Source organism: Pagrus major, chromosome 21 (assembly GCF_040436345.1).
Source record: "Pagrus major chromosome 21, Pma_NU_1.0".
NCBI classification, from domain to species: Eukaryota; Metazoa; Chordata; class Actinopteri; order Spariformes; family Sparidae; genus Pagrus; species Pagrus major.
This window is the reverse complement of record NC_133235.1, coordinates 14,701,019-14,724,564: the sequence shown is the minus strand read 5'-3', so window position 1 is coordinate 14,724,564 and position 23,546 is coordinate 14,701,019. Positions and strand designations below refer to the sequence as shown.

The following is a 23,546-nucleotide window of genomic DNA, read 5'->3' as shown; positions in this document are numbered from 1 at the left end:
AGCTTCTAAGTGCCGTGTCTGGAGCAAGAGCTTCTTTCTTGCACGACACCCCTCTCAGCCCATGTTGATGTAAAACACACTTGACTGTGGACACTGACATCTGTCTTCCAGCAGCTTCTAATTCATTGCAGACTTGCTTTGTAGTGGTTTTTGGTTGACTCTTGACCATCCTGACCAGTTTTCTCTCAGCAGCAGGTGATAGTTTGCGTTTTCTTCCTGATCGTGGCAGTGACACAACTGTGCCATGCACTTTATACTTACAAACATTTGTTTGCACAGTCGATCTTGGGACCTGTAACTGCTTTGAAATGGCTCCAAGTGACTTCTCTGACTTCAAAATCAATAATGTGCTCTTTTATTTGAATGCTGAGCTCTTTAGACCTTCCCATTGTAGTGTTTGTAGCTGAGTCTAGTGGGTGTATCAAACAAGCCCTATTGAAATGGGCCCAGATTGTTCAATTTGCTGAATGTATATTTTTGAGCAAACAGATTTGGTCACATTTTCAGAGGACCCACAATAAATTCAGATATGAAGCAAACTTCTTGAATGCTTTTTGTGACAAAGTGGTATGTGTTCCTCTCACTCCATCACAGAACAATGAGAGCTGTAGAAATCATTGGAACTGAAGACTGTTCTGATATACAATTTCTTTGACAATGACTGTATCTGATTTTAAATGTGCTTAAGTATCAAAAGTAATTTTCTGGCAACAAATTTACTGAAATATCAAAATTACAATTAAAAGCAAACTATACAAAAATTACATGTACGTATAAGCTGTATGATGTACAGTATATGTTGAATAATTGTAGGCCTGGTCGATTATTGGATCCAATATTCAACATTTGGTCACTCAATTATCAACTCAGATCTGATATTCAGCATTTTTGGGATTATCTGAATCAGTGTTCTTTTTATGCTAATAAAATAAATTCAATAAAATCTGGTACTTTGGCTCTGATGCATCACACAGTCTGCAAAGTAAATTGTAACTTAAATTATTTAAAAAATAGTTAAGTAAAAAGTACATTATATTTGTAATATTACAATATTTTACAATAATACAATATTTACTTTCAATAAAGTTGCATAAAATGGAAATACTCAAGTAAAGGACAAATCCCTCAAAATTGTACCTAAGCACAGTACAATCATCACTGCCCCCGTGTGAAAATGTGTTAAATTGAATTAATTTCAAACAGGATGTTGTTTAACTGTTAATCATATAAAATTGATATAATGGTGGATGTAACAATATTTTCATACAACTGAACTGTAAATGTTTAGTTCAGATTGGTCAAGTCTTCTTTAAAGTTTAATTTCACCCAAAAAGGAAAATTCAGTCATTATGTACTGACCCCTGTGGTGGAGTTGAGTAATCCACAGAACATTTCTGGAGCTTCACAGCAAAACAGCACTGCAGGATTCTCCTTAACAATTAAAGTAGCTGAGGACTTGTTTTAAAATATAACTCAAAATAAACATAAAGTGATCCATTCAGTTAAAAGAAATGCACCAAAATAATTGAACAGCCTGATTTTTAAGCAAGGACATTATATTTGTCTTTCCTCTTAGGGGAGGCTCATTGTCAATATAACAGAAGCACTTCGGTGCAGATAACAGAGTTGTAAAAGCATTAGCTGATAAGCTGTGTTTACATATCTGCCACTGATGTCTCGCAGAGTCTCCACAACATGTGTCAAACAGCAAGCACCACTTTGGTCTTCCACCTTTAAATCCTATCATTCACTCAAATCTAGTAAAACAAGGCTGTCACCACCTCTGCTCTTGTCCCAGGAACATAAAAGAAATCAGAACTCTAATGCTGACAGATGTGTTAACAGGAAAGAAATATATATACACATTTCTAGGAGGTCGTCTCATTTTGCCCTTTGAAAACAACAACAAAGTGCAGATTTGAACATAATTTTAGTGTCAAAGAAAAGATTATTTATTTTACCTATTTTTTTCCACTTCAAGTGTTTCATATCCCACATTTCTGTTTCCACAAACAATTTTCAACTAAAAGAAAAAATTCAGCTCACACAAAACTGATATTTTCAAAGCGCAAACATATTTTTTATACTTGCTTGTTACATTTGCAAGTTTCACTTACTATCTAAATTAAAGGCACATGTAAACATAGATCTGTCTCCTTTTATGTGGAGTAAATAATTTACCTTCTGTTTTTTGTAAATACATTTAGTGCACATTCACTATCATGGAAGCAAAGAGGAAGCTAAACACAGCCAACAATATTTGGTTTGTGTAGCTACATTTTCTTAAATGCTGAATTAAGTGTTTAGTATCTTGAGGAATCATTCTTTCCAGGACAGGAAGTAGAGCTTTCCCTGCCCGTCACCACAGACCAGCTCGGTGGGTGTTTTAGGGTTCACCTCCAAATTCACGACAGGTCCTTCACACACAAACATTCCCACCTGGAGGAGGAGATAGAGAGCAGAAGGTGACAGTCATTGAAAGTCAGTTTAAAATAATTCAAATAATTAAAAAATTAGGGTGAAGGAATGAATCAGTAAGTTTGCTGCAGAAGAAGAGAACAGAACCTTTAGAATACGCTATGAAACAAGCATATAGTGACATGTAAAGTTTAATTTTGCTTTAAGAATATATTACAAAATATTATTAATGTACGTTTCGATAGAACAATGGTACTATATACTGATATGCATTTAAAAAATATATTAACTAACATATATTTTGCATATATTACTAGATATAATATATTTTTTGCAAAGTATGCGTTAAATCTTTTTTACAATATATGAAAAATGTCAATAACCGATATATTTTGTCAATATATAGAGAATATATAATCTGATATTTTTAATAATGCATTGCAAACAAATTATTAAATATATACAGTATTTCAATACATATGAAGATGACACTAAGTTCAAACCTCAGCCTGTGTACAAACAAACTAAATAAATAGATAAATAAAGAAACCATTAAATGCACCAAACATTATATTAAAAATAAACGTAGGCAAATAATTAATGTTCAAAATATGACATAAATTGACATTTCTGTTTTAATTTGCTTCTGTATTTACTTATCTTTGTAATAATCCCCCTATTTATTCACGTTTCCATTTAATTTTACATTTCATTTATTCATTTCTAAATTCACTTTTTTAACATATTTATTTTTCTTTTCTTTTCCCTTTGCATTTTGCAAAATAATAAATAAATAAATAAATAAATAAATAAATTCTATATATAATTCTACATATAAGGAAAATATATTTCAATTGCAAAGAAATATATTTTGCTTTCTTGATGTGAGTTAGATGAGAAGATTGATCCACTTTCTTATCCATTTGTTAAATATGAGGCTAAAGGCAGCAGCAAGTTAGCTTAGCTTAGCATAAATACTGGCAACGGGGGAAACCGTTACCCTCCCTCTGTCCGAAGTTAATTAAATCCATCTACCAGCACCTCTAAAGCTCAATAATTAACACCATATATCTCATTTGACTTTTACCTTTGTTAACTTTGGATAGAGGCGTTTTAAGTCATTGCTAAGATAATTGTCTGCTGGCTTCATATTCAACGTACAAATATCTTCTCATCTAACTATTCACCATGGAGCGAGTACGTATGTCTCCCAAAATGTCAGACTGTTCTGTGAAGACTGTGATGTACCTGCTTCTTTGTCTTTCTGTCCCACAGCTTCACTGTCCTGTCGTAGGAGGCGGAGATGATGATGCTGTCAGTGAGTCTCAGCACACTGATCCTGTCACTGTGGGCCTGGGGATAAAACATCACCATTAAAAAAACATAGCCACATAGATGTCACTCAACCCTACACACTGGACCTTTATGTAAGAGTCTGCCAGATTTTTACTTGGACCTTTAAATTTTACAATACAAAAATATACATTCTTTCTCTTTTGTTCTGTGTCAGAGTGTCTGAGCGCTTACAGATTTTCTGTTGCTCCATGTTGAAGGCTCAGGAGGCTGAATGAACCACATGTTGCCCTTCATGTCTCCACACACGACAAAATCTCAAAGAACATAGAAGACATTGGATAATAAACAATACAAATAAAAACAGTAGCAGTAGTTCAAGTAGTTATGGATATGCTTGAAGACAGAGTAGTAACTAACAGTTTTAGTTTTGTTTAGTACCTTCTTTCATCGTTACAGCTGATATCACGCTCCCATTCTTCTCCTCATCATTGGTCTCCAGCTTTATCCTACCGAAAGCTGAATCAATCTGGCTTTTGGAGCCCATGGCAAACTGAGGGAGGAGAGGACACAGGCAACAATCACATTTACTGAAAACAAAGTATGTGGTGCACTTCACTTGAGGTTTGACTTCAGTTTTAACTGAAAGATTTGGACAGCTGAGACAAAAAGGAAATGTTCATTTAACAACCTGATGTCATATTATCCAAACTGGAACATTGATGATATTGTTTTTCTATAAAAAGATGAGCCAAGTAGTATTATTTAATTGTCAATGATACAGTTTGCTTTTCATTAAATACTTCCAAGAGCTACAGCAAATATTTTTAGACTTTTCATATATGTTGTTTTATTAGATTATTATAATTTAGAAACTCACAATGAAGCCAATGTGAACTCCACCATCTGATTCGCCCACCAGCCACATGCTTTTTTCGTCGTTATGGATCATAGCCAAAATTCGGACATCATGCTCCCAACTGCAACACAGGCGAAAAAGAAATACCCTTAATGTAAAAGGAAATGAAACCCAACAGCACCTTATCATATCTATCTAATAAATTAGTTTTCTCTACAGTCAAAAAACCTAATAATCATCAACTGATCATGTATGTAGTTACTGTGAGACTCTGTCGCGCCACGCGTTGTCGTCATCCTGAGATGTGACTTTGATTATTCGTCCAATGCATAACACACCAAGTAGGACTGAACAGTAGTTGAGGCGGATCACTGGTTTTGTCACTTTGTACGTGTTGACCTTCACTAGGCTGCAAGCAACAGGAGGACAGAGCAGGACGGGTTAGTGTTGACAATCAAACTCATCAAAATGTATCTGCCGTCTCCACAGAAACAGCACTTTCAATTCCTCAATTCTTATCGCACGTGTTCTTAAAGTCAACAGACATACATCACAGTTTCCAAATATCAACATTGAGATGTTACAATATCTGGGAGGGTTCCTTAAACTTTGGCATTGCTTTGGGTTTCATTTCTGATCTTTGTTTAAGTGTGTGGGTTAATTACTGTAAGCAATGTTTAAAAGAGGTATATGTTTTGGTCAAATAGGCCTGGGCAATTATTAAAGGGAATATGCACATTTTTCACATCACATTTAATGCTTTGTAAGTTGTTTATAAGACCTTAACAGAGAAAATGTAATATCCTTTCCACAGCAGAACAAACGCAGATTCAGGCTGGGTGAATTTTTTTTAAATCAATCACAATATTAATATAGTTATTTTTCTAGTGTTGAAATTTTTCTCCTTATAGCAAAGCTATGCAAAATCACACATTAAAACTATCAAAACATAATCAAAATGTTTAATGCAATCAACTGTGGTCCACTGTTAAGCATTCTATAAAACAAAAAACCTTCATGTCTAAAACTAAACCTTCAACGCCAGATTCTGTTATCTTAAAGTTGCAATTTCTTTTAAATTCTTAGTTTGGAAAATGTTGAAGCAAGTTGCAACACAACATTATTGCCCTACCTGGTGCACATAAACACTGATTATTATTTGTTTACTTCCTGAGTCCTGGGAAGGTGGAAGTCATGAGGAAAACTGGGCAAAGAATAATAATAACAAATAATAAAATGAGAAAGAACCTAGGTATTTTAACTTTAAATTGTGTCTGCACAGCTTATTGCTGCTTTCAATTACCTGCAAACTTAAGGTAGGAAAACAAAAAAAACATTTTGTCATCTACATATTTCTTTACTATTTCTTCACATTTAGAACAAAGAAAAAGACTGCAAACTTTCAGTTTAGTTTTTGCATAATTTCTGCCTAGCAGCTAGTTTGGCATGTAGGAATCAATTTAACACAGCTGCTCTGTTGTTGTTGGGGTCAGGCATGTGTGAGCTGACGAATCAGAGGAGACTGGGTATTCAGCAGGGGGCCCTTAAAGAGACAGGAACTAAAACAGACATTTCAGACAGAGGGGGAATACAGAGCTGCAGCACTGGACAGTATTGGAAAACTGATGTGTTTTTTGAGCATTAAAGCATGTAAACCTATTCTAGTAATAACCCAAAATAAAATTATGAACCTGAAAATGAGCATACTATGTCTCATTTCAAGAAATGAAATAACAAAAAAGGAGGTTGGTGCAGCTTGTAGCTTAGTAATGTGACTGTTTTGCTGTTGTTTACCTGGCGGTGCCGTGTTGTTTATTCCACACCAACTTCCACACATCAACAACAGGTTTCATGTAGGCGACAGCAAACTGGTTGTCAGGCATGGAGCAGATTGCTGTGATGGCCCCGTTTGAAGTCTGACACACACCCATAGACACACCATGTGAGAACATAACCAAAACATACATGTGTCCAGTATACATCTGTTTTTTTCTTGTGTACTGCTGTATGTCTTCACCTGCTTTTGTCCAACCATGGTGTTGCGCTGCCATAATTTGAGCAAACCGGATTCATAACCGGCGAGAAGCAGATCATCTCTAGGAGAGAAGCAGAGAGCTGCGACTGAGCCTCTCTGTGTGGGAGATCCCTCTGGAAAAACAGAACACACATGTGAACAGGTGTACACCGTTAATTAACCAGGTAGTGTCTTCTTCACTAAGCAGCATCATGTGACGACTGTGAAGAGTAATATACACAGAAAAGAGTGTTTTCAAATTATAAGGATGACCTGGAACATTGTGACTTGATTAATGGAAGATTGACAAGATTATTTTGAAGACATGAGCAAACTCTGACAGGTTGGTTTGGATGTAAAAAATTAAACATTTGGTTAATTTGTTCCTTCATCTCATAAAAGACGCTGGAATTTAACATAAGTCAAAAACAAGACAGTAAAGCACAGATTTCTTCATTGGAAAGATGCATATGCAGCATGATCAGTTGCATATTTGTATATCCATAAAGTGTAAAGCATAAAATATATCTTTATGGTATTATATAAAGGCAGAGTATCCAGTATTACGTTCTGTCCAACACCAGGATCGCAACGAGCAGTCTTCAGAAATAGTGTAGAAATCTGGGAAGCTTCCAAGGCAAGAAACTGCAGATACTGCACCGCTGTGACCCTGGAAGGTCATGCTGTGCTTCACCTGAACATCAAGACACAGAGAAACAGAGAAATAAGACAGTGTCCACTCTGGTATTATTTCACAAAGCACAAGGAAGTTATTGTTGCTCTGTATCTAGACTAAACAACAACTAAAGACAAAAACTTTGATCCTCACTGACAGACCTGTAGTGGTTTCCAGAGCTGCACTATGCCATCCTCAGATGCAGTGAAAACAGTCATCTCTTCTGGGTTGACTTCTTTGGTCTTGTCTTCATACACAAAGCAGGATTTAAAAAAAACAACAAAAAAAAACAACTGAGCCTTGGACTCTTATTATATTGTAGAGTGTGAATTTAAGAGTGAAAGCAGCTTCAAATACTGACAGAATGCTTGTACTCATTTTCCAGGAAGCTTACCTGTATTTGGCAGAAGAGAGCAGTGATGGATACGCTGCTTGTGTGCAGCAATGTGGGAGATTTCTACACCTGATTCCCAGGTCCAAACATGGAGCTCTCCCTCTGAACAGCCAGCGATCACATACTGACCCTGTACACAGAAACACCGAGTCAACACAAAACCCCCCAATGAGGCTGAGGGTTTACTTTATGAAGACAGAATACAAAGACAGCTCAGACCTGCAGTTAAATCTCAATATTCACAAAATATGGAGCTCATTTAATCCACCAATACATCAGTTAAATGCATAAAGGTCTTTCTGGAGAGAAAGAAACATCACATCCTGTATTTTCTCTGACAGACAGATGTGTTATTTGCTCACCACACAGCAGACAGATGTAAGAGGACTCCTCCAGGAGATTTCTTTAAGACATTCGCCTGCCTGCAGATCCCATAAACAGAGCCTCCCATCGTTTGAAGAGCTAATCTGGAAGAGAAAAGGGAGGCTGATAATGATCCCTTAACAGAGTATAGTTATATGACTTTCTCAGGTTACATTTCTTTACAACACAGACAGTAATGAAGATTTACCACACAGTCTGGTGTCCAAACACAGCCGGTGATCCAGTCTCTGTGAGAGTGAGGGAGTGACTTGGAAAGAGCAGGAGGAGACGCAGTAACATCCCACACCATCAGGGCCTGAAACAAAGACACCTGTCAGTACTGTGCTACACTGAACAATCATAGACTCATATATACAGTATCGATTAGTGTACCCCCTGCCAGTCATGCCCATGTTGAGGCCTTTTCTAAACGTCCTTACAGCAATTGTTTTGTATTAATACATTCAGTGTTTGCATCAAAAACAAAATCCTGATATTGTCACTACACTGCAGCTCAAACACATTGTACCTGATCTTTCCCACCAGACAGCAGCTGTCCACCGTCGGGGCTGAAAGCCAGACAGGTGACTCCTCCAGTGTGGGCCCTCAGAACTGCATGACCTTCTATACAGGGGTCTTCGGCCAGATCGCTCAGCAGCCACAGAAAAATGGAGCAGTCATCTAATTCAATGGGAAATACAGAGAATGAAAATACAGTAATCAGCAAAAAATGTCTTTTCTTTAAAAGCACCTTCTACCTGAGAAATATATCATGTTGCTTTAAAAAACATTATAGCATGTATTTCTCTGATGTTGAAGGACATTTCTATAACACACTCAATAACACTCACCTGAAGCTGAGGCCAGGTATGTGGAGTTTTGTGCTAATGCCAGGACGACGCCTGATTGGGAACCAAATAATCCCCACTCCTCCAGGCCTCCCAGCATCCCCTCCTCTCCTTCTTTTCTCTTCCACACCCTCACACGCTTGTCACTTCCTGCAGTCAGCAACAGCTCAGGTTCGTTCTTCTCCGCATCCAGAACGACCCACAGCATGCACAGAATGGACACGTCAAGATATTTGGGGGCCCAAATCTTCTCAGCTACAATTAAAAAAGATATATTCAAATATTTTTGAGGTCTTTTGTCAGTTCAATTTGTCTGCTTTAGTTTTATCCATATATACACAGTACATATGTGAAGCGTTTTTTTCCCCATTTATTCGGATACTATACATTATTGTGCTGCTCGTACTCCACTATAATGTGTCTGCATAGCTTGTTTACTTTGTGATTTTTTTAAAAGCACATTGTATTCATTTTGTGAAATACTCATACAGGGTGGAGGAGGGTTAGGAAAGAAGTATACGCTCTTGCTTCAGTCAGGTTATCTATGTACGTTCATGTTTGGTGTCTTTGTTATTCAATATAATCTTCATTAACATTTCAGGGCTTTGTTACAATTGTATCAGTTGCATATCCAACACGTTAAGGTGCATCTCTTTGCTTTGTATTTGTTGATTGATGTTATGAATATATTATCTTTTAATTTAGTGGCTAGGTGGGACCAGAGCTCCATCAATGTCCTCTTGGAAGATGTGTTAGTTTGTGTTTTGTTTTTTCTATTGTTGTTGCAGTATGTTTATGTTGTCTGCTGTGAGCTTTTTGACTTGAGTATGTTTTGTTACTCTGCATGGGCAACCAAAGTCTATATCTATATTATCTCTTTTACATCCTGGTACATCTTTGGTAAAACCCTTGTAGGGCTGGGCAATATAAAGATATTATTTAGTTATCAAGATATGAGACTATATATCGTCTTAGATTTGGGATATAACATAAGTTGTCTCTTCCTAGTTTCAAAGGCTGCATTACTGTAAAGTGATGTAATTTTCTGATCTTACCAGACTGCTCTACTTCTTTTAATACTTTTTTACCCACTTAGTCATTATATCCACATTACTGATGATTATTTATCAGAAGAAGATGTACCTTTTTTGACCCCCTGTGAAAGACATTCAATCCACGTCACTTCTTCCCTTGTTTGCTCCCCTGCGGTAAAAGAGAAAATTATTCAGTTATTCAATTATATCAGGACAGAAAACTCCACAAAGATGCGGCCCTGTGTACTTGGGGAACGAACAGAGAGGCTTTTCACGTTTGGTTTCACCATCTGTCCCGAGTGACCCGATCACAAGTGGACAGCTTCAAGCCAGTCAATTCACATCTGGCATTAAATGTGTCTTGCTTGAGTGACCTCTTGTGATCGGCTCTCACTTCCCTGCTCTATATGCAAATAAACACCTACATCACCGAAACAAACAGATACATGTTTTATACAAAGAAAAAAGATATGAAGCCATTCCCTATGATTTTTCTTTTAGGCATTACTTGCTAGCTGTATTTGTTCTGTCAGGCGGCGTCTTCCAGTCATTAAATCTAGTAAAAGGTTCTTTTTTTTAGATTTTTGGATATTCCTAGCACATAAACACACCTGTGTCAAGACTGAAGACTTTGAAGCCGTCCCCATGGTATCCTACAGCAGCATACTCTCCATTAACAGCCACACACAGAGCAGCGGGCCAAGAGGATACAGACTTCCGTTTCTTCAGAGGAGGCTCCAGCTGGTACTAAAAGATCAAATGAGATGATTAATAGAGGAAATATAGTGCCAAATGACAAAAAAATATATAGTTATTCTGGTCTTTTTCAATCATGCCCTAACTGTATGTTTACACATAGACAATAGCTCAGTTTAAAAATTATGAAGATGAGCTAAGCAACATGAAGTTAACACTTATACATAAGATAAATGAGGAGCTTACTTCATCATTTATTAATGCAGTGTCTGCACACCCAAGTCCCCCTGACCAGAGCTGGACCTGTTTGACAGAAAGACAAGAAGACATGGAGAAAAAGGAGTTGGTTCATTTAAAAAAAAGTGACACGAAGTTTCAACCAACACTAAAACAGTCCAGATGGGTAAATAGCACTGAAGGTAAGAGTAAAAAAACACATTTTCTATTTAGGGGTGAATTGTCCCTTTAAGTTTAATTTCTCTGATCTTGGTTCAGTATGTACAAGCAGCAACAACTCACCATGTGATCAGAGCCGGCGCTCAGCAGCATGCTTCCTTCACACAGGAAGGTGAGGGCCTCCGTGGCTCCAGAGTGAGCCTGGAAACATCCCACACAGGTGGAGGTGGGCACTGACCACACCCTGACCTCTCCAGACATGTAGCCAGAGCAGAGCATGGAGGAGGAGGAGAAGGAGAGACTGCGCACTGAGGACTGGTGACCGGACAGCGACTGAGGGAACAGAGAGAAGAGAGGCGGTAATTGTGTATTAAAAAAACAGCAACAATGGTGATCATCTACCCACAATATTGTAGTTTCACCTTGATGGCTTTCCTCTCTTCCCACCTTTTTTCTGTAGGCAGTGCAAATAAAATTCTAATTTTATTTTTTCTCTCTTTCTCCCATGTGCCTAATTATATCCTATTGAGAAGGCCCAGGGCTCTGCTCATCTTGTGTTCATGTACTATAATGGTAATGGCTGAGAGGTAATTTTCTGAAATGGGCCTTTCTGTACACTACTTGCAGAGTTGCTCTTGGTTAATTGAATTGTTTTCTTTATTAAAACAACATTATGTAACTTTTTTGCCTTAAAATAGCTTCAGAATCATGCTGATGGTACAGGTGTCTTGTAATAGGGTGAATGGTGTCTCTGTCTCAGCCACTCCGCCCGCCTATCACTTGTTTCTGCACTATGTAACTTCAGTGAGAGGGTAGGATCACAGCGTTACATACATGTTTACTTCAACTTACAAGTTTTCAACACATTACATTGATGTAATGAGTTTTGTTTATAGGTAGTACCTACATTACATCTGACAAATTGTTACAGACCTGGGAGTTGATTTTACGACAGTGGTGTTGCGCTCAGAACCTGCAGGGGGTGCCAAATCGCACAACATGCCAATTGCTACATAATGTTGCCTTAAAGTAACAGTGGATTATATTGCAATAATAGTATAGGAGACAAACAAACCTGCTCACAAGAAGTCAGAAGGAATGTCTTAAAGCAGTATTTTGCCTTTATATGGCTTTATTACATAATGCAGCAACAGGAAGAGAAAGCAAAGGGGATGACATGCAGCAAAGGGCCACAGGTTGGACTCGAACTCTGGGCTGCTATAGCGAGGATACAGCCTCTGTACATGGGGCACTTGCTTTACCAACTAAGCAACCAGGGCTCGCTTTGTGAGGAATCTATAGGTAATGAAACATGTTGTCACTGAATTAGTGGAGATTTTGTAAGATGCTTTTCTTCAATTGTACTGTGGGGAGAAGGAGTATTTCTAACCGCTCCTTCCAAGCAGGTAGCCCTGTTGAAATGGAAATGCGAAACCCTGTTGTGCTGGGCTGACGTGCTGAGTCAAACTGAGTCGAGCAGAGCCAGCATATGTGTACGGAAAAACCCCACATGACTCTCTTTGACCTCTCCTCATGATAACTCACCGCTTGAGTTTTATTCTGGAGCCAGTTCCATATAATCACATTTCCATTCCAGCAACCAGCAGCCAGCAGGTGATCCTCAGGGTCAAAGGTCACACAGTTCATAGGGCCAGAGCCGAGCAGGGAGGCTACCTCATGACCTTTAGTCGAAGACCACACCTGATACATAAAAAACATTCAGTCAGCATGATTAAAGAAGATTACTGGTGACTGTTTAAGTGATTTGTAAAAAGTAGGGTCTAGTCTTCCCTGTACCACATAAAATAAAAACACAAAAATAATAGGTATTTAAAAATCACACAAAATAAAATATACCCTGGCCTCCGCCCTATGAAAACTGGATTTGGCCCCAGTAACCCCCGCAACCCCCTGAAAGGGGGGATAAAGCGGTAACATCTCCGCGACCCTCACGGAAAAGCGGTCAAGATAATGAACTGAACTGAACTGAACAAAATAAAAGGAGCAAGAAAATGCCAAAACACAAACACCAGAAAAAGGAACTGATTTTCTAATGTGATTTGTTTAAGACTAACTTTAAGCATGGAGTCCAGAGACACAGTTGCAAAGTGCTTCATGTCTTCAGTGGTGTCACTTGCTGTTATCGCATTAGTGTGGGCATTAATAAGAGCAGTCCTGCAAGGAACACAAGTCAGTTAACTCAAACATCATTAGCCTGTGCTGTATCTCAAGAATCTAATGGTTAGTTCAGTCTGAGGTGTATTTAACCTGCTGCCACTCTCGATGTCCCAGATCTCTACTCGTCCATCAAAGGAGGTGGTAGCAAGACGTCCATCCTTCAGAAAGACGGAGCTTGAGATGCCGTCGCAGCTGCTCACCAGCGATTTCACTTCCTGTTCACATCCATAAGAGTGGGATGTTAGACATTTTCTTCTCAGCACTCAGCATTATTCTCAGATATAAAACATGGAACATTTAAAATTATTGTGTTTACGTGCATGACAATAAATTTCTGCAGGACTGAGAATCCTTAAACATCATATATCCACCTTCTTCGTAGCCCCCATGATACCTTGCACAAATTATGGGCTCGACTTCCAGCACATTCAGTGACTTCACTGGAACCTGCTATCTCTATGGTAACAGATCGCTAATCATCTTTCTTAGAGCGTTTGGTACAGTGCATCGTTCATTCATGAAGTACTAGGTCAGCAACTTTATTGAGTGAATACTACTAACACTATTTACTATTTTCATTTACCTTGGAATTTAGCAATCGGAGCTGGGAATGACATCATACCAGAGTTGACTGCTTTCCAGTACAAGTTGGAATATCAGTTCTAGCAGGTTAGAGATTGTTAGCTATTGTTTACAATACCAGTTGATTAACAACGTATCATGTGTTACTTTGTACATAGAACACCGAAGTAACGTGTCCACAGATTGAAGTTGGACAGAATTGTTTGTAAGACTGATTTAATGAAACACAAATAAGACAGAAGTGCTACTAAACAATATCTTCTCCAGCTTTCACAGCTGTTGATTTTCAAAGCAGCCATCTTGGATTCTGAGGTTGGGGTTGGTGAGGGGTGAAATCCAAATTCAGGGGGCGTTCGATTTGAAAGTGCAGCCTTGGAACTTGGAAATTCTGATTTGTATGGAACGCACCATCTTATTTTTGTGGTAATCCAATATAAAACAAAACACATTTTAATTTGCTAGATCCAGAATGTTTTTATTTGGATCCGCATCAAATTCTACTCAACTCATAGATACCAGCCACCTTAATTTTTCCATCAAGATTCATGTATTGTTCCCTAAGAAATTGACAATAATATCAAAAAATGCCTCTTATAATGCTTAAGAAAGTGAAAATAAATTCCTGGATCCGTCCCTGAAAAAGAAATCTGATTACTGAGATTACTTTCCAAGGTTACCATGTGGAGTCCACATATAGAAAACATGTTGCAGACTTTCTGCGCAACCAGATTTCATGTGTGCACGTAAATGTTCTGACTGTGAACTGCGAAATGAATATGTAACATGTAAGCATGTGAAGTCTATAACTGTTCAGGATTGCTTCTCATTTTCAAAACAGAAACCATGAATACAAACCACCAAGTTAATCTACAAGGCCTTAAAATGTATGACATGACATTTATACTGGAAAATATGTTCATACCTGTCCAGTCTTTGTGTTAAAGAAATGCAGTGTTCCCTGACTGGTGCCAACCACCATCTGCTCTTCATCTGAGCTCAAAACCAAACAGGTCGGTTCAGAGGAGAAGGTCGACACAAGCTTCCTGCAATGAAACACACAAGACCATCAACACATATCAAATTAAAACACTCAACATACAAGGCTGACAAGAGAGAAAAAAATTAAGCTCTCCAAAGTCATTCTCAATGACAAAAAGTGGATTTGGGGAACACTTCTACACAGTTCTTCTAACCACCCAACAGACATCCTTCTCACCTGAGCTCTTGAAATTTCTCCTCATAGTCATTGTTCAGCCACTCGACTACTCGGACTCCACCTTTTCCAACCAGGCCTTGTGCCCAGGTGTGAGCAAAGGTCTCAGGAGGCTCGCTGAGGGCTTGCTGAATGCAAAGAGCCGGCCAGGAGGAGAGCAGGAAGGAGTGGCGCTTCAGGAAACTCCAGCACTCCAGCAGTATTAGACGACCCTCGAAGCTATCATCTGAGAACACAAAGAGATTTTTTTATGAAGAAGGAATTCAACACAGATGAAAGAAAATTGCGAGTTATGTCTTTTTAAGCACTTACATGACTGCACACACTTGCTTTCATCAGCTACAAAAAAGGCACATTTCACAGGATACAAACATTAGGATTTCATTCATCAACAAATTCAAATTAATTTAGGTGCACACAAGACAAGCACCGTCTAATAAGCAGCCCAACTGTTACAAGATGTTAGCACATTGATCATACAGCATTGTCATTCACACTCACCACAGGAGCTGTAGATCTCAAGGAGGTGGTGCAGGAGGCCGTGGCGCACATTAGCATACAGGAAGTAGTAGCTGGCCAGCAGGGAATAAAGTGCCTCCAGTTGGCCACTTTGAATCTGAAAAAAGCAAAAAGAAAGGAGTTCAAATCTACAGGAGATATTATGAGTAACTGTGGGAGGATTTCTTTGACTAAGATGCACAAAATGCTTCTGTACAAAAGTCCTGATTGAGTATAATTCACAGACAATAAAGAGCTTTGACAAACAGTGTCTTAAAAACTATATTTGAAAAACTCAACAACAGAACAGTCTCTTTCCAGAAATCTTGAACCAGTTACTCAAGAAAATCCACAGACTTTGTTGTGAGCAGTTTCATTTAGGAATTTATTTCCTTTTTGTATTGTTGCGCTCATGGACAACAGGCTTGTGTTTGTGACAGTGCAGGACGTAAAAATGAGGCACATGTGACCATCAGTGTTAAGGATTTCTGATTGTTACACCAGGGTTTTTCTTTAGTGAAGACGTGTATAGTGTTTGTTTTCTGTATTGTAAGACACTTTAGACTATAATTTGTTTACAGTACTATTGCTCATGTTGCTAAACTTTATATGTTATGTGCAGTGATGGGAGACGACTAACCAGGTTGGACGGTAGCTGCTCGACAGAGTTGGCCTCACAGTGAAGGAAGGTATCTGTGCCCTGCTGGTCAGCTAGTGCCCACAGATGACCTGTATAAATAGACAGTATAGTGACACAAGATTAACTGAGATATACCGTGAACTGTACTTACTTGAACTGATTTATAAGACACTGTGTGTACTTTACCTGCCAGAACGAGGTGAGCTCTGGTTCTGTCAGTTTTCGCTGGGAGGAGAAATTCCTCAAAGGCGCTCCTCACCTCCCGATTGTTTAGAGCCAGCAGGCCGTCAGTGTCGTGGCAATGAGATAAACCAATCAGACTGCAAATAGTGATCCAAACAGGTTTAATAACTTTTTGTCCTTCAGGATTATTTGAGATTATTCCCTCAAACATAAAGGACATCTAACAGCACACAATCGGTATAAACCATTTTGGTGCATTCAATTTTAGTGGAAAGAGAAATATGTATTGGAAAAATAAAAACTGAATTAAATTAAATCAACTTATAGAACATGAGAAAAAAAACATTTTGTTATTGTATCAGCAAGTTTTCACATGCTGTCACAGTCTGCTGGAAGAGATCGTTGTCCAAGACTTCCTTGGCATCCTTACTTCTTGCTGTTTTGCTTTCAGCTCATGTGGGATTCATACCTTCTCAAACTCTGCACCATATGTGTGAAAGGTGCCATGGGGATACGTCCTTTGGGCTTCCTGGACAGTTGCAATACTTTCTGCCATGTGACCTGTTCGTCCCGTGACGAGAGGTCACTGCATGTGTTCAGCACCGAGTAAAAGTCGCTCTCCCTCAGGCCTGTCAATCAAGAGGAGAACATTTTGAGACAAACAAAACAGGTAATGGATAACCTAGAGAATTTTTCATTCTTAAATAATCTGTCTAATTTTCTTGATTAATCGATTAGTTGTTTGCTCTATAAAATGTCAGAAAATGGGGGAAAATGTCGATAAAATTTTTCTCAAGCCAAAGATGACGTCCTCAAATGTCTTGTTTTGTCCACAACTCAAAGATATTGAGTTTACTGTCATAGAGGATTAAAAAAAACAGAAAATCTTCACATTTAAGAAGCTAAATCAGAGAACTTTTCTTAAAAACTTACTCAAACCAAATAAATTGATTATCAAAATAATTGAGCATTAATACAATAGTTGACAACTAATTGATAATCATTGCAGCTCTACTAGCATCTGCTGTGTTGAGCTACCTGGAAATTTACCCAATCTAGCACTTCATCAATAATGCTCCAAATTGCATTAAAATGTCTTACCAGTGGTGCTGACAGTGAGTGCTGCCAGAGCCCAGCGGAGTCCCAACAAACCTCTGTACTGTGAGCAGAGTCTGTCCAGGCTGTACTGCACCAACTGGCTTAAAGACTGAGGCAAGTCCTCGAGGCTCTCCTTCAACTAAGACACAAACAGTACGTTATAAGTGGAATATCACTGGTAGCAGCACTACCGCTGGGTATCGAACTTTTTATGGCACTGACTGAATTGCCTCGATACTATTGAGTATCGAAATTTTTCATTAAATACCAAATTTAAATGCCTTAGGAGTTCATCTCATCTGCATCAGTGAGCCAATAAGCATGCTGCATGCTTGTTGCACCAAAATCTAATAGTGCTATAGATTGGCTGTCTCGAGGCATGCAGGAAAAACACTAGGTTGCACCCAGTGATGAGGCTCACCACGTGTATGTCTAATGTAATCTTTTGTTCAAATGGATTTCCTTAAATTGGTCTCGGTTGAAAAAAAAAAAAAAAAAGTGATATTAAACCTTATCAAAGGAGGCATAGTTCCTCAGGTCTTCACAGGCCAGGTGCAGGTAGAGAGGAGTCACTGCTCCCTTCTTCATTGTCAGGATCTGGAGCTGGACAAGCAGGCAAAGCAAAGTTTGATGTTTCTTTACTATGTATTTTTTTTATTTTTTCCTTAAAGAGTGTCTGTTATCAGTATCAATGGCAGAATCATGCACTGAAAAAGGCATGACAGAGTTCACAAAATATGCCAACACCATGTAAGAACCTGGTTGTTGAATGCAGAGTCACTGAGTTTCTTCCCGAAGGTGTCCAGTCCCTTCTGAACTATCTCCCTCCGGTCCGGCATGGTAAGCTCTCCCAGTGCAATCAGGACATCTTTTTTTGTCTTGGTCAGGGCTTGTGACTGTGCTGCTTTGCCTGTGACGCTCACGACTAAACAAACATTCTGACAAGAAGAGAATCTCAGTTTTACTATTTCAGAGAAATTCAGTGGGTATAATTTTAATAGGGTTTTTTGTCCTGCGTCCAAACCAAGCAGAGTTATAAAGATCAATGTTTTTTTGTCCATGTAACTGACCAATGGAATCTGCTGTGGAATCCAATCCAAGATGCGTTGACCTCTGCTGTCTTGGACAAGATCCACCCCATCAACGAGCAGCACCAGAGGTTTTTTCTTCATGTCACTCAATCTGCAGTGAAATTCTGACAGCAAATCTCTGTGATGACAGGAAGTAGCTGTTAAGTGTATAGACAATAAGATGTACCTGTAAATGGTGACGCAAGGAAAATTTTAAATATAGCTACTTGTAAGAATGGGGAAGAGGTGATTCCTTTTCAGCATCTTTCATCTTCCTCAACCACTGAACGAGGCACTGAAGCAGGTTTTCCACAGAGCGTGCTGCTTGGCTAGCAGCTGTAGAGTAGGAGAAGACATCACAGACAAGGTTTTTCTTAGACTTTTCTCCAGTCCTGAGGGTGTCTGCTAGAGCAGCCTGCGTGGACAGAGATAAAAAAAATGGGTTTCCATGGAGAGAATTTACACTCAGGTAGAAGAATAGAATAAAGTAGAATTCGTTGGAGAAATCTACCATGAAGACAGTTTTGCCCTCTCCAGGTCCTCCCTCCACCACCATCATCCCTCCTTTGGTCTGGAGCTGCTCCACTATAGCCACAGCCCCAGCCAGCAGCTTCGCCCTGCCGAAGAACTGCCTCTGCAGCGCCCCCTGGTGCACCTCCTGCTCTGTCACACCGGACACAGGCTCGGCTTCGGCCTCCTCCTGCCATGTGGAGAATAGACAGGAGTTTATTTGTAATCTACTGTATGTTAGCTCTGTTGACACATGTTGACATTTTTGACAATGATGAAACTAAAAAAAAAACGTTGTTTTAGTGCCGTACCACCAGACTACAGAGTAGCTACTTTCCTCAGGCTGTGGTGAGGTGTTTGGAAATTAAACTGATTGAACTGTCAGAGTAACTCACTTCCACAAACTGCTTCACTACAGCAGTCCACAGGTCCTCCAGCACTGCTTTACCAAAGTCCTCCAGGTTTTTCAGATATGGTTTCCCGTCCATTACTCCTCCCCATGCACATGGGTAACTATGACAGAAAAACAGAGGCCTCAACTAAAAAGGCACTTAAAATGTTGTAGTGGTTTCATTTCAGAATGCTATGTGCTAGTTTTCTTAATAATATTGTACTTCACCTGTCAATACTGAAAAAGCGTAGATTAGGTCTAACAAATGCTACATTAAAAAATACTTTTCAAATAAGTATTAAATGAGTAGTGTCCTAAAAGTTAACTTTTGTTTTTCAGCTTCAGTGCAGTTGAAATATGACCAAGATAACTCACTTCTCAGTGACCCTGACTTTACTGTAGCGCATCCTTTTCTTGAGAGAGGCCATTTTAGACTCAGTCTCCTTTGATTCAGGAACAAAGTCAGATCTCCAAGCCACAGGAATTGATCTGAAAGCAACAAGAAGAAAATTAAATAAAAAAAAATACTTACAAAAAATTTTGATTTCCAGCATACTTTAGAAAAGTTAATAGAAAAGTTAAAGGAAAGCAAATAGTGATGTGTGAATGTGAGTATGTTTTGCATACTTGATGATGTTTGGATCTCTGAAGTAGCAGAACAATCGCTGGTGCGCTGTGTCGGGGTAAAGAGCCTCAAACTGACGGATCTCCATCTCTGTGATAGACAGGCCTGCTGGGGCCGACGCCAGCTGCACACAAAGAATAAAATGATGCTTCTGTCAACATTTAAAAGAATATAATTTTTTAAAGGTAGTTTGATTGTAGTCTCAATTTTAATAAAACAGCCACAGGGCACAGCATCAGTAGTCTCACCCAGCTGTGCTGCGGCAGGTCGGGCAGGACAGGTTTGGGAGGCACCAGGCCGTACCTCTCCCCCAGGATTCCTATCATCATCTGGCTTCGACACACCTCCGACAGGCACAGCTGGGCGGCCCGTTCTGACTCTTCCTCTGTCACACCCCAGCGCAGCTCCACCTCCTGCAGGTAGAGGCAGTGTGATGCAGCGCGGCGCCGGAGCTCAGGGAACACGCTCCGCACCAAGATGTCGCGCTCGCTGTGCATGTCTCTGAAGGTGGAGGAGATAAACACGCGTACACCTCGCCACCTGAGGGCAGAGGAAGGAGTTGGTGTTAAACTTGTGAGGAAAAGGGAGAACAAAAAATGTCTCGGACAGTAGACCATCGATGTTAAAAAAACTGCTCAGACCTGCTTCTTTGCCGTGAAATAAAACTTACCTTAACTTGGGGCTGGCTGGTATTGCCACAACAGTATTTGTGGCCTCAGGGCTTTTAGCGCCGTCTGGTGGTGGGATGTTGTACAGTTTGTCTAATTGCTCTACATGGTCCAGTAGCCTCGATGATCCTCGTTCTGCCACAAACCTGGTCACATATTCATAGAAATAGTTACAAATTGAGGGAAATACACTTATTTGCTTTCTTGAAGAGAATTTGATGAGAAGGTCGATACCACTCTCATGTCTGTAAGATAGATAAGAAGGTAAAGCCAACAGCCAGTTAGCTTAGCTTAGCATAGAGGCTGCAAACAGCGGGTGACAGCTAACCTCCTACAGTTGAAGGGTAACAAAATCCACAATGACAGCAGCTCTAAAGCTCATTAATTGACATTATATCTTGTTTGTTTAAATCATACAGAAATATCTGACTTCCTGGTGATTTGCTTCAGTTTTTGTTTTGATTAAACAAACAACATATGAGGTGTTAATTAGTACGCTTTAGAGATGCTGGTAGGTGGGATTTGTTTCCAGTTGGCTAATGCTATGCTAAGCTAACAAGCACCTGACTCCATCTTCAAGAGTGATCTATCATTTCATCTGACTTTCATCAAGCAAATAAGTAAGTAAGTAAATAAATTATTGGATTAAAATGTGAAAGCAGACACTTTACCTCAGCATTTGTTCACTGAAGCCTATCAGGTTCACACAGTTCCTGTCAGGAGAGAACTCCTGTTCTCTGCAAGTAGTCAATACAACAATAAATGCATTCAGAATAAGTTAGAAACAGGAAGGAAACCAGAAACCAGCTGAGTACCTGTCTATGCTGAAATAATGTAGTTAGAAAACACAAAATGGTCAATTTTAAGTTCCACCAGTGACTGTGATTGGTTTGAGCGCAACTTTAGCTTCCCAGTAATGTCTGTAAGATACAAGAGAAATAGCAGCTACAGCAGCGGTTTGGAGTATTACCTGTCTGCTGATAAAGACATTTGCATCATGAGTGCTTTGTTGTTTATTTCCTTTCGGTATTCGTTGATGGTCCATTGGATCCCTAGATCAATCCAGCACTCAGTCACCAGGATGATGTTGTCCACCTAAGTTACAAAAGCATATGGTGTCTGATGTCAAGGGTGACAAGAAGGTGTCCTGTACTGTCATCTAAAGAAGAGTATCAAGAGCATCAAAGAAAGTACTGTGCTGCCATTCTGAAACTTGCAATCTGCAAAGTCTATAATAAATTAAACGTGTCTTTTTTTTATTTATGTTTTGTCTATTTGCATGTGTCTTGTTAAGGTGGTCCTGATATCTCAGGAACGCATGTAAACCTCTAAACTTCACCTGCTATTTCTTCTCCAAATAGCTTCCTCTCTTACAGACTCAGTTATCTGATAAATGTGCATGAGTGCGCTGTTAGCCAGTTCCATTGGGTGCTTCACATCTATCATAATTTTTTTTATTACCACTTTCATGGCTAATGAGAAAACATCAAATATCTGTCTTGGCAGCAGAGGTGGGAAGTAACGATGCACAAATACTTAAGTACTACAGTACTTAAGTAGATTTTTAAGGTAACTGTACTTTACTTGTGTATTTATTTTTCTGACAACTTTTGACTTTTCCTCCCTACATTTGAACACAATTATCTGTTCTTATTACTCCTTACATGTTCAAAACAGGCTTGCCTATCAAAGCATATCAAGCACCCCGGACGTAGTAAGAGGAAACAACATAAGGTACCTATCAAGACAGAAACAGACTTGAATGGGGAGAAAGGACGTGGCAGTGTCTCGTATCTGCGCAAACCCTGCAGCCCTCTGCCTCAATTTTCTTATTTTCTCAGTTTGTTGCTGCTCGGGATGATTTAGCAACCCAAAATGTGGGTATATGATGTCCTGGGAATGAGACTCAACAATCACCTATCTTTCTGGTGCAATTACAAACAACTTGGACTGTTTTAATCATAAAACTCGGAATAATCAGCCAGACATAAAAAAATATATACATATATAGAAATAAACCTACCTTGTTTGTCTTGTTGAACACTGTGGGGAGGAAATCACTCTCTTTATCATTGTGTGTCTGTAAAAAAAAAAAAGTACTTAATAAATCAATGAAGAAAATTTCATCAAAACAGGGCAATTCTGTAATTCTACCAACATGGTAAATGGACTTGCATTTCTATTGCGCTTTTCTGATCAATCAAAGTGCTTTACAACACTTGTCAGATTCAACCATTCACACACACACACACACACATTCATACACTGATGGCGGAGGCTGCCATGCAAGGTGTCAACTGCTCATCAGGAGCAATTTGGGGTTCAGTATCTTGCTCAAGGACACTTCGACATGCTGCTAGGGGGAGCCAGGATTCGAACCAGCGACCTTCCGATTACTAGACGACCCGCTCTACCTCCTGAGCTACAGAAAGCGCTTAAAGCGCTTTCTGTAGCTCTTTCTGTAGCTCTTTCTGTAGCTCTTTCTGTAGCTCTGTAGCTCTGTAGCTTCTGTACAGAAAGCGCTTAAAGCGCTTTCTGCGCTTAATGTACTTAGAAAGCGCTTAAAGCGCTTTCTAAGTACATTTCTTGGATATACTTCACTTCTGTTTAATCCCTGTCCATGAGGTTTTAAAATAAGATGACAAGAACTTTATTACATGAAATACAAGAAGGATTCCACAGTAAAAAACAACAAACCCTCTCTGTGGCTATTTGCTTCATCACAGTCCTGATGTTATCCAAAAGAACATCAGACTTCAGCTTGACTTCTTCACAGCTATACCAATTCATTAACACGAGCTGATAGTCCTCAGCACTGCTGGCAATCATCAGAGAGAGCAAAACTCCCACCTCCATCATCTGAGAAAATGTTAAAATACGGAGAGATCAGTATAAAGTC

The 23,546-nt window shown here is 39.2% G+C and overlaps 1 protein-coding gene across 1 annotated transcript in view; it reads right to left on the bottom strand.

The window, feature by feature from the left end:
• Positions 1-1,535: 1,535 nt before the first annotated feature.
• tep1 (telomerase-associated protein 1) overlaps positions 1,536-23,546 on the bottom strand; it is a 30,462-nt gene continuing 8,451 nt past the window's right edge. Inside the window, exons 14-57 of the mRNA XM_073491146.1 lie at positions 23,345-23,506; positions 22,671-22,727; positions 21,618-21,742; positions 21,319-21,384; positions 20,650-20,793; positions 20,228-20,519; positions 19,982-20,103; positions 19,730-19,843; positions 19,359-19,476; positions 18,965-19,153; positions 18,681-18,868; positions 18,454-18,592; positions 18,142-18,321; positions 17,894-17,986; positions 17,387-17,522; positions 16,755-16,914; positions 16,289-16,422; positions 16,103-16,191; positions 15,466-15,580; positions 15,277-15,303; positions 14,968-15,190; positions 14,674-14,794; positions 13,260-13,384; positions 13,067-13,166; positions 12,537-12,692; positions 11,115-11,324; positions 10,842-10,898; positions 10,511-10,646; positions 10,009-10,068; positions 8,869-9,120; positions 8,547-8,698; positions 8,226-8,333; positions 8,017-8,121; positions 7,655-7,784; positions 7,422-7,507; positions 7,152-7,278; positions 6,588-6,718; positions 6,365-6,486; positions 4,833-4,979; positions 4,592-4,691; positions 4,153-4,264; positions 3,946-4,028; positions 3,667-3,771; positions 1,536-2,439 (exon numbers count right to left, since the gene is read on the bottom strand). Of these exons, the coding sequence (XP_073347247.1) occupies positions 2,320-2,439; positions 3,667-3,771; positions 3,946-4,028; positions 4,153-4,264; positions 4,592-4,691; positions 4,833-4,979; positions 6,365-6,486; positions 6,588-6,718; positions 7,152-7,278; positions 7,422-7,507; positions 7,655-7,784; positions 8,017-8,121; positions 8,226-8,333; positions 8,547-8,698; positions 8,869-9,120; positions 10,009-10,068; positions 10,511-10,646; positions 10,842-10,898; positions 11,115-11,324; positions 12,537-12,692; positions 13,067-13,166; positions 13,260-13,384; positions 14,674-14,794; positions 14,968-15,190; positions 15,277-15,303; positions 15,466-15,580; positions 16,103-16,191; positions 16,289-16,422; positions 16,755-16,914; positions 17,387-17,522; positions 17,894-17,986; positions 18,142-18,321; positions 18,454-18,592; positions 18,681-18,868; positions 18,965-19,153; positions 19,359-19,476; positions 19,730-19,843; positions 19,982-20,103; positions 20,228-20,519; positions 20,650-20,793; positions 21,319-21,384; positions 21,618-21,742; positions 22,671-22,727; positions 23,345-23,506 (5,718 nt within the window). The 3' untranslated portion in view covers positions 1,536-2,319. The remainder of the gene's footprint in view (positions 2,440-3,666; positions 3,772-3,945; positions 4,029-4,152; positions 4,265-4,591; positions 4,692-4,832; positions 4,980-6,364; positions 6,487-6,587; positions 6,719-7,151; positions 7,279-7,421; positions 7,508-7,654; positions 7,785-8,016; positions 8,122-8,225; positions 8,334-8,546; positions 8,699-8,868; positions 9,121-10,008; positions 10,069-10,510; positions 10,647-10,841; positions 10,899-11,114; positions 11,325-12,536; positions 12,693-13,066; positions 13,167-13,259; positions 13,385-14,673; positions 14,795-14,967; positions 15,191-15,276; positions 15,304-15,465; positions 15,581-16,102; positions 16,192-16,288; positions 16,423-16,754; positions 16,915-17,386; positions 17,523-17,893; positions 17,987-18,141; positions 18,322-18,453; positions 18,593-18,680; positions 18,869-18,964; positions 19,154-19,358; positions 19,477-19,729; positions 19,844-19,981; positions 20,104-20,227; positions 20,520-20,649; positions 20,794-21,318; positions 21,385-21,617; positions 21,743-22,670; positions 22,728-23,344; positions 23,507-23,546) is intronic.